Source organism: Arachis stenosperma, chromosome 5 (assembly GCF_014773155.1).
Source record: "Arachis stenosperma cultivar V10309 chromosome 5, arast.V10309.gnm1.PFL2, whole genome shotgun sequence".
NCBI lineage: Eukaryota > Viridiplantae > Streptophyta > Magnoliopsida > Fabales > Fabaceae > Arachis > Arachis stenosperma.
The window spans coordinates 23,591,241-23,600,741 of record NC_080381.1 but is presented as its reverse complement, the minus strand read 5'-3'; the positions used below and the strand labels follow the sequence as shown (position 1 = coordinate 23,600,741).

Below are 9,501 nucleotides of genomic sequence, written 5' to 3'. Positions count from 1 at the left end.
GAGTTAACAGAGCATTGCCATTTTCTTTCTTTTAACCTTTCCCCATTTTATATATGAGCAGACAGCTAAGATCATGCTTAGTAAAAGAAAATTGGAAATGCAGAATACACTCCATCTCATATTCAAGTGTAAGGTAAACTTTAATGGATTCACTTCATTTTTTTAAGGAAAAAAATCAGAAATTTTTTTTATTAATATTAATATTTATAAATAACATTTTATGTTTATACTATTAGGATTTAGATTTTAAAATTTAGTATAGAAATATCTATCTTGGCCAGGTATAGACAAAAATAATAAATTATATTGGTTATTTAGCATTATTCTTTTCTGAACGATACATTCTCCACAATGAATTCCAATAAGATTCATAAAAGAAATTGTGATCGAATGCTGCTTGGATTCAATTTGCGTGTAAACCAATAAGTATGCTACTAATTATTTTAACACTGAATAGTTGCTCAAGGCAAGTAAGTCCATCCGTCATGCAATTCATACTAATAGTTGTTAATATTAAATATCATTGAAGCAAATCCAAGTAAAATGGGCATAACATAAAGTACAAACGACTAGTGCTGAAAGTCGGTTCTTGAAATGAAGATAAACTGTCAAGGCATACTAAAAATATAAGGTCTATACATTACATAGTAAGTACCCAGTATAACAATACTACAACATAGCCTCTCCGTCTCAGACAATGGTCTTCACCTGAATTGACTGGGAAGCCATCGGAGTTGCGCGTGTCGGAGCAACATCCGACACCACCAAAACAACATCCCCATGCATGATAAGTCCTCTGGATTTCATGAACTTGATGGATTTTGAGATGTTGGATTCTGCATCATCTGACAGGTCAACCTGGAAGGGTACAACACCCCAATTTAAGTTGAGAGCCATTATGGTACTTTCGTCCTTTGTGAATGCAAATATTGGAGGATTGGGACGATTTCGTGATAGAAGTGATGCCATGTATCCGTGCTTTGTGTACACAAATATGGCATCAACACCAAGATTGTTAGCTGCAAACAATGCATACACGTACAAACATAAGATAGTACTACATTTCGCAAGATGAATTCATTGTATACTATTAACTATTTTAATCACAAGTTGCAAGAAGAACTGCATGGAATTACCCATTTCAACAGCACAATTGCATATCTGCTCAGCAGTGCGATCTGGTAAAGAAACTCCCAGTTGATAGTGATTGAGAAGGCTTTGCCTGTTTTCCTCTCTGGCCCATGATTCGATTCTGGTGCTTGTCATATCTAGGACTGCAAGAGCCTTTTGTCCATATGATCCAATGGCTGACTCACCAGACAACATCAAAGCATCAGCATACTGTCGAACTGCTTCAGAAACATCTGCTACCTTATTGCATAAAACCAAATGCTATCAATCTGATATGATTCCCTTCGACCAAATTGACTGAATAATGTGATTCTCTTACCTCGGCCCGTGTTGGTGTTGGGTATTCAACCATTGACTCAAGAAGTTGAGATGCTACAATGACTGGCTTGTTTAATTGTCTACAAATGTAAATTATATCCTCTTGAACTGTGGGAATCTGTTCCAGTGGTATTTCAACTCCAAGGTCACCACGAGCTACCATGATTCCATCGGAAGCTTGTACTATTTCCTTCAGATTATGAAGGGATTCTAAGCTCTCTATTTTTGCTAATACTTTGATGGATCTTCAATAACCATTTATGATTCATGATATTAATATTCCAATCACGATAAAATGATAAATTAGGAAATCTCATGCCAATGAGATTTGAGTTAAATTACAAAGCTTTTTTTTTAAGCAGAATAGATAACGATGTTTAGAGTTAAGGCAGTGTGAGGGAATTAACCATGATATGAATAGGATGTTCAGAACAACTATCATGCAGTAATGACAGGGAGGGAACAGATCGATATTATAAATCTATCAATGCATTGGTGTTTAATCTAGAAAAAGTGCTGAACAAGCCAATTTCTCATAAGAGATTCAAAACATAAACTTATGAGACTGCTAACAGTTGCAACCTGAATGATATCAAGTAATAAAATATGGAAAATGACACATCAGATTGATAACTACATTCAGTGAATGAAAAGCCCCATGATGTATGGTGAGTAATGCAAACCAATGGATCTAATGCCTCCCTTGTGACAAATTCCTAGAGTGGTTCTTAATATGGATAGAACAGTACATAATACCCTTTTATAAACTTGTGCTTTCTTACTTGGTTGATTTAGTAGAAAGGTAGTTCTTCAGATGTTGAACAGAATCAGCATGATTGACAAAGGACAAGGCAAAATAGTCAACTCCCTCGGAGATACCAAAATCAATGTCAGCCCAATCCTGTGCATTAAACGGCCTGAATATATGAGAACCACATGCAATCTAAGAACGATTATTGTTTTACAGGAAATGCTGGGTTCTGAATAATGGAAGGTGAAAAATGAATACCTTCGTGGACAGGGTGGGGAGCTTGTGATTCCTTCGTACAAGCTTTCCATCTCTCCAGAAACTAAATTTGGCTCCAGGAAGAAAAAGACCTGGATCTATGCACTTGCAATGCAAATCATTTCCAGTCTTTTCAACAACCACAAAGCATGCCATTCCACCATCAATAACAACTTCATCGCCCACTTCAATACCTGGTTATCACTAACAAGCTCACCAATATAATAAAGAAAATTTGTTGTGAAAGAAAGTTAAGGTTTTGATTGGCCACAAAATTAGCACCTTCAGAAAAGCGTCCGTAGTTGGCTTGAACGGTGAATGGACGAGAACCCTCAATATTTTTAGCAGTAAAGAGCCAAATAGAATCTTCCTGACAGTGAAACAAACAAGAAAGAAGAAACATTTCATAAAGAGTGTTGGATGTTTCATGCTGTTCCAAATTATAAGAACTAACCTCAACTTTGAGAGAGGAAGGAGCACCATGATCAACAACATGGATCTGGCTACCCTCAGTATCAATCATGAGAGAAATAGAGAAACCCTTGTCCTCATTCAACATTTTGATCTTCCTGATGACGTCACGGTGCCAGTCCCTGGAGCCATGGCACATGTTGAGCCTCGCAACGTTCATACCGGCCAATGCAAGCTTCTCCAGATCGTTGAGTGAGGAGCAAGCAGGGCCAATGGTGCAAACGAGCTTCGTCTTCCTCAAACCCATGAAGCCCTTCTCTCTCAAACCCACTTCTGAAACCACATCCATCCCAAAAGTCTTCTCCAATGGCTTAGTTGCCTTTTCACTCTCAGAACCCAGTTGCACAGCTGCACGAACCTTGAACCCAGCATTTCCCCTTCTCCCTTTCTTCAACAGATGAACCCCACACTTTCCCAAAGCAGCTAGACGGCTTCCGGCAACGCAAAATTGCGAAACAAGACTCAGATCGCGCGCCGCCGCGGCCATGGTGACCACAGAAAGTGTGAGGCAAACTTGTTTTTTGTTGGAAGAGGCAAAAAAAAAAAAAAAGGTCAAAGTCTAAATAATGCGGAACTCAAAGCTTTGAACTTTGCGCCATTGCTGATGTGGGTTTTAATGGGACTCCGTTGTAAACTCCGTCAGGGGTTTATACTTTGCTTTGGTTTGGTCGCAATACAACTACGATTGTAATTTGTAAAACACTTGCATATTAACGCACGTGATTATATAAAACTGTTGTGGAAAACCGTAAAAGAAAAGATTATGTTACACATTGAAGCATTTTTTTTATGGGCACCACTTAAATAAAGATCCCAAAAGTGACTTTATGATAAAGACGCCTACATGGCAAAATCTTAGCCATACATTCTAAAGCCACACTTTTCATCTAAAAACTGTAACTCTTCGCAAAGAAAAGCGTCACCTAATGGAAAAAAGTAAATTAGAAGATTTAAGAGATGAAATAATTAAGTTATCAAAATTAATAGATCAAAAATTAATTATTTTAACTAATATCAATTGTAATGACACCGAATTCTTAAAATCAATACAAAATGATTTTTCTCAAAATCTTTATTTTACTATAAGTTTTATTGAAGGACTTCAAAAACCTGAAAAAACTTATATTTCACATGGAGTTCCTAAAAAATGTTATTATGGAGACAATTATCCCCATCTTCATCATACTTTTAATCCACAACTAAATTCTATAATAGATATGCTTGAAGAAATATTAGTTTCTCTAAAATTTCAGAAAAATAAAGAAAAAGAAGAGCCTAATATAATAAACAAAATTGAACAGATTTTTGATAAACATTTCCAAAAAGAAATTCCTAAGAAAGAGGAAACCCAAAATAAAATCGATATAACAAATCTAAAGATTAGACCACCCTTAAAACTATGAATATTGATGAAAAATTAGAAGAAGTTACAATGCTTTTTAAACAATTAAAAATGGCTCAAGAAGATAATTTTGTGGAAAAAGGTTTTCAGATTAAAGAAGAACCAGAAATTTCCGAAAGAGAAGAATATGTTTTAGACTATTCAAGTGATGAGGAACCAGTAAATCCAGTACAAGTAAAAGATGAAGCTGGAACATCTGGGAATAGTAATCAAACCCAATTTAAATGGGAAACAAGTTTTGAAAATTATGCTTTTAAAAAAGGTTTTATGAGCAAAAACTCGAAATATACTAAAATACCATCTAAATACGTTCCTAAAATCCAAGAACTAGAAGGAGAAAAAATGCTTGATTTAGATTGCAAAAGAAACGAAAAAGAAATTTTCGAAGATTGGATGAACTCTTTTCTATTAGAAGCTTATACAAACCCAAAATTAAATGAATTATCTGAAATGGATATCTGGAATTTCATAGGTTTCCACACAAAAGGAACTATAAGAAATTATATGTTATCAGTAGATAACAAAATAATAGAAGAATTAGCTGAAAAAACAATAGCTTATGATAAAATTGCATACATAATGAGGGTTCTATACAAAGAATTTTTTGGAAAAAATGTCATAGATCATGGAAAAGAAATCTCTGAAAGAGAGTATTTAGAGGCAAAAAATCATTTGGCCAATATTCAAATATTCGATCTTTGCTATATAGAATCCTATATTTGTGAATATAGAATATATTATTATAAATTAAAAGAAGAAGATAAAAATCATTATCTTAGCATGTATATCACAAAACTTCCATATCCTGCTAATGAAATTATTATGGGAAGATTTATAAGAGAAATAAATAATAAAGCAATTGAAAATAATTTTGGTGGAGCAACTTTCGCTATAAGAGAAGAAATAAAAGATCGCTGTATGCAAGAGGCTACTCAGAAAAGATTTAATAATATAATTAGAATCTGTTGTCAAGATAATGAGGAAATTCCTCAAAAATATGGTTCTAACAAAAATATTAGAAAATACCATCCTTATAAAAATATCCAAAGAAAAAGAAAATATCATTTTAGAAAAAGAAAATATTATCCAAATTGGAGAAAAAAGAGATATTTTAGGGAAAGAAGTATCGATAAAAAACAAAAAAACTTCTGCCCAAATAAAAAAGTAAACTGTAAATGTTGGTATTGTCAAGAAGAAGGACATTATGCAAATGAATGTCCAAAAAAGAAGGATAAAAAAGTCCTAACTAAACAACTGGAAATTGCAAAAACTTGTTTTATGGAACCTTTAGAAGAATCTGATGATGAACTAAAATATATTTTTGAATATGTCTCAGAAACAGACTCAGAAACAAACTCAGGAACTGAGTAATAGTGCTACATTCATTACTGTAAAGATTACAGAAAAATTTATTAATGCCTTCATAGACACAGGGGCAACAAAATGTTTCGCAAGTTCAAATTTAAAACTTAACTGGAAAAGGTTAAAAAATCCACTAAGAATTAGAATAGCCGATAAATCTATACACAAAATTAATTTTAAAGCAGAAATGGTTGAAATCTTCATTCAAAATTACAGATTCATTGTTCCATCTATATATAAATTAGAATCTGGAATAGATTTAATTATAGGAAATAATTTCTTAAAACTATATCACCCTTTTATTCAAGAATTAACATATATAGTTCTTAAAGCCCCATATGATTCCTCTCTAAATCAAAGGGCAAAATTAATAAAAATCCCAACCACTACTATAAACGAAATTTTAAAATTCAAAATATTTTCTATTCTAGAAGAATGTTATTTAAACCTATTCTTCCAAATAAAAACTCCAAAAAATAATCTTGAAATTAAAATAGAAGAACTTTTAAATGAAGTCTGTGCTGAAAATCCCTTAGATATTAAAAATACAAACAGAGAATTAATAAGCATTAAGCTAAAAGTTCCTACAAGGGAAATAAATGTTCCAAATAGGATTCCCTATTCAGCTAGAGATAAGGAAGAATTTTCATCTGAATGTAAAGATCTTTTGGATAAAGGTATTATAAGACTAAGTAAAAGCCCTCATGCGGCCCCAGCTTTCTATGTTGAAAACAATAACGAAATTAAAAGAGGAAAACGAAGAATGGTCATTAATTATAAAAAAATGAATGAAGCAACTATAGGTGATGCTCATAAGCTCCCAAGAAAGGATTCCATTCTAGAAAAAATCAAAGGAGCAACTTGGTTTTCATCGCTAGATGCAAAATCAGGATATTGGCAACTTCGTTTAGACGAAGAAACAAAGAAATTAACTGCTTTTACTTGCCCAACAAAAGAATCAACAGGAGTTTTACTTTACGAATGGAATGTCCTACCATTTGGACTAAAACAAGCTCCAGGCATTTATCAGAGATTTATGGAAGAAAATTTAAAAGATTTAAATGATTTTGTTCTAGTTTACATTAATGATATACTAATCTTTACGAAACAAGATAAAGAAGATCATCTTCAAAAATTAGTAATTGTCTTAGAAAGATGCAAGGAAAAAGGTCTAGTCCTTAGTAAAAAGAAAGCTAAACTAGCAAAACAAGAAATAGATTTTCTTGGATTAATTCTATCTACTGAAGGAAAATTAAAACTTCAACCAAATGTATTAGAAAAAGTAGATTTATTTCCAAATAAAATGGAAGATAGAAAACAATTACAAAGATTTTTAGGATGCATAAATTATATTTCTGATCAAGGATTTTTAAAGAATATAACAGATTATACTAAAAACTTATTTTCAAAAATAAGCATAAAGAAAATTTGGAAATGGGAAGAAAAGGATAGCCTGCAGATTCAAAAAATTAAAGAACTTTGTAAAAATCTTCCAGAACTTTATATTCCAGAAGAAAATGACTATTTAATAGTAGAAACAGATGCTTCAGACAAAACCTGGTCAGGTTGTCTAAAAGCTAAAAAAGCTGAAAAAAGCTTGAACAAAGAAAAAGAATCACTAGATTCTAAACATTCTTCAAAAGAATTACTATGCAGATATATTTCTGGAACTTTTACACCAACAGAACAGAGGTATACTACCCACGAAAAAGAAACTCTAGCAGCAATAAAAACTATTAAGAAATGGAGGATAGATCTTCTTCCCAAGGAATTTCTTTTACGAACAGACTCAAGTTATTTAACAGGTTTTATTAAATATAATTTACAAGCTGATTATAATCAGGGACGTCTGGTAAGATGGCAAATGTTCTTATTACAATACCCGATAAAAATCGAGTATATTAAAGGAAATAAAAATATTATTGCAGATACATTGACAAGAGAATGGAGTTCATTGTCAACACAATGAATCAAGAAATCCAGAAGCTTGAAAGAGAGCTTGAAAAGTGCAATCACTGTCAGCAGCTAAAAGCTCAAATTCAATCCATCAAGAAGGCAATAGAAGCCATGAAAGCAACCCAGCAAACAACATTAGCTGCTTCAATACCAATTCTGACAACACCATCAGAGTTCAGCCAGCTAAGCGTGGTGGACCAACCAAAAATTGAAAAAATTTCTGAAAATAAAACTCTGGCAGAAATAATTAAAAAATCAACTCAGGATAAAAAATATTATGTCATCTATAATGGCCCAATGAAAGGAGTTTATGATGATTGGGCAAAAGCAGCCCCATTCACTCACCAACCCAAAACTATTCACAAAGGAGGATTCTTGACAATAGAAGAAGCAAAAGAATCCCTCAGAGAATATGAAGTGCTCCATCCCGAGCAAATTCTAAAAAGAGCAGAGAAAGCTCCAGTCCAAATCCAAAGAACAGCCCAAGCCCAAAGGACGGGACTAATGAAAAATATCCCTACAAGGGCCGAAATAAATGATAAGAAAAGGGTCTGCAGATCAAACTGTAGAGAAACCTTAAATCTGGTTCTAAACTGGACTCTAGACAAAAGAGCAACATTGGGATATTATCCCATTAACAAAGAACAGCTAACAAAACTGGTAATCTTCCCAGAGGCTTCACCCTCTGATACATATCAGTTTTTCCAATATGGATTAATTGATACGATCCTAATTTTTGACAATTTAAACATCATTAAAGAATTTCCTGCAGGATTTATAGATGCAGTAAAGAAATTTAAAAATATGATTGATGCAAGAGAACCAAGGGATATATCTCTAAAATTTACAAGCAGTCAACCAATCTTCAATGAAGAAGGAGAATGTTTAATCCCAGCATTTCAAGTAGTTTTTATGTCAGTCTTTCCAGGATATTTTCAACCAATAGAACAAGTTCAAGATCTATCAATTTACAGTGACGAAGGTAGACTGGCTAGCACATTGGCAAGAGTCTTCGAGAGAGCCCAAAAAATAAACAAGGAATCCAGAACAAGAATAAACTACAAAAGCAGAAACACTCTGATTGTTTCTAGTAAGAAAAACCAAATTGAGTCAAGAGAGATGAGACTCCTAGTGGATTTTGAATCAGCTTTTTACAACTTTTCTGGGTTACTGGAAAAACTTCCTGACGGAATAAGGAGGAATCTATGCCATTTACTAAAAGACAAAGAAGACCATAGGTGCCAGCTGTGTACCTCAGAAATGTCTGAAGAAAGCAACAATGCTGAAGACCCCACCCACATGGAAAAAGAAGAGGATGAGACATCTGAGTCATCCATCAACATTATTGTTGAATGATGTAAGAGCTTACGTCACAGAAGCACCAATAATGTAGATGGTGCAAATTTAGTGCTCAGTGACGCATGCAATGACGTCACAAGAAGGGTAAGGATAGGATTTGTCCATCAGACCCAACTATTATAAATAGAGTGCTAAGTCATTTGAAAGAGCATCAGAAATCAGAAAGCAGGAGGCTAGAAGTACTCACAAGCCAGGAGGGCAAAGAGGAAGAAGCCAAGGCGATTCTGAAGTCTGACCACCAAAGTCATTAGAAAAATAATTCTAAGAAATTCCCCTCTGGAATTAATTTGTAAAATCTCCCCTCTGGAGAACAAAACACATATTGTAAAATAGCAGTAAATAAAGAAGTTTATTCTCCAGAAAGGTACATTTTTATCTCAATCTCTTTAAGTTATGAATTATTTAGAAGATATAGAAATAACTGAAGAATCTGATTATTATAAGCTAACTGCTTTACTTGATAATGAAAAACAAGCTATCTTAAAAACAGAATTAG

General features: G+C 33.4%; 2 protein-coding genes across 2 annotated transcripts; one reads left to right on the top strand and one right to left on the bottom strand.

Annotated features, from left to right (window-relative positions):
• Positions 1-469: 469 nt before the first annotated feature.
• On the bottom strand, positions 470-3,547 carry LOC130983037 (pyruvate kinase isozyme A, chloroplastic-like). Its single transcript, XM_057907206.1, has 7 exons — positions 2,910-3,547; positions 2,738-2,825; positions 2,459-2,649; positions 2,232-2,350; positions 1,451-1,694; positions 1,137-1,371; positions 470-1,019 (listed from the first exon to the last, which is right to left on the bottom strand). The coding sequence occupies exons 1-7, from the start codon at positions 3,411-3,413 to the stop codon at positions 691-693; spliced, it is 1,710 nt and encodes a 569-aa protein (XP_057763189.1). The 5' UTR covers positions 3,414-3,547; the 3' UTR covers positions 470-690.
• A 4,396-nt stretch (positions 3,548-7,943) lies between these two features.
• On the top strand, positions 7,944-9,002 carry LOC130980581 (uncharacterized). The gene has a single exon (XM_057904241.1). It carries the CDS (start codon positions 7,944-7,946, stop codon positions 9,000-9,002), a length of 1,059 nt encoding a protein of 352 aa, XP_057760224.1.
• Positions 9,003-9,501: the final 499 nt, after the last annotated feature.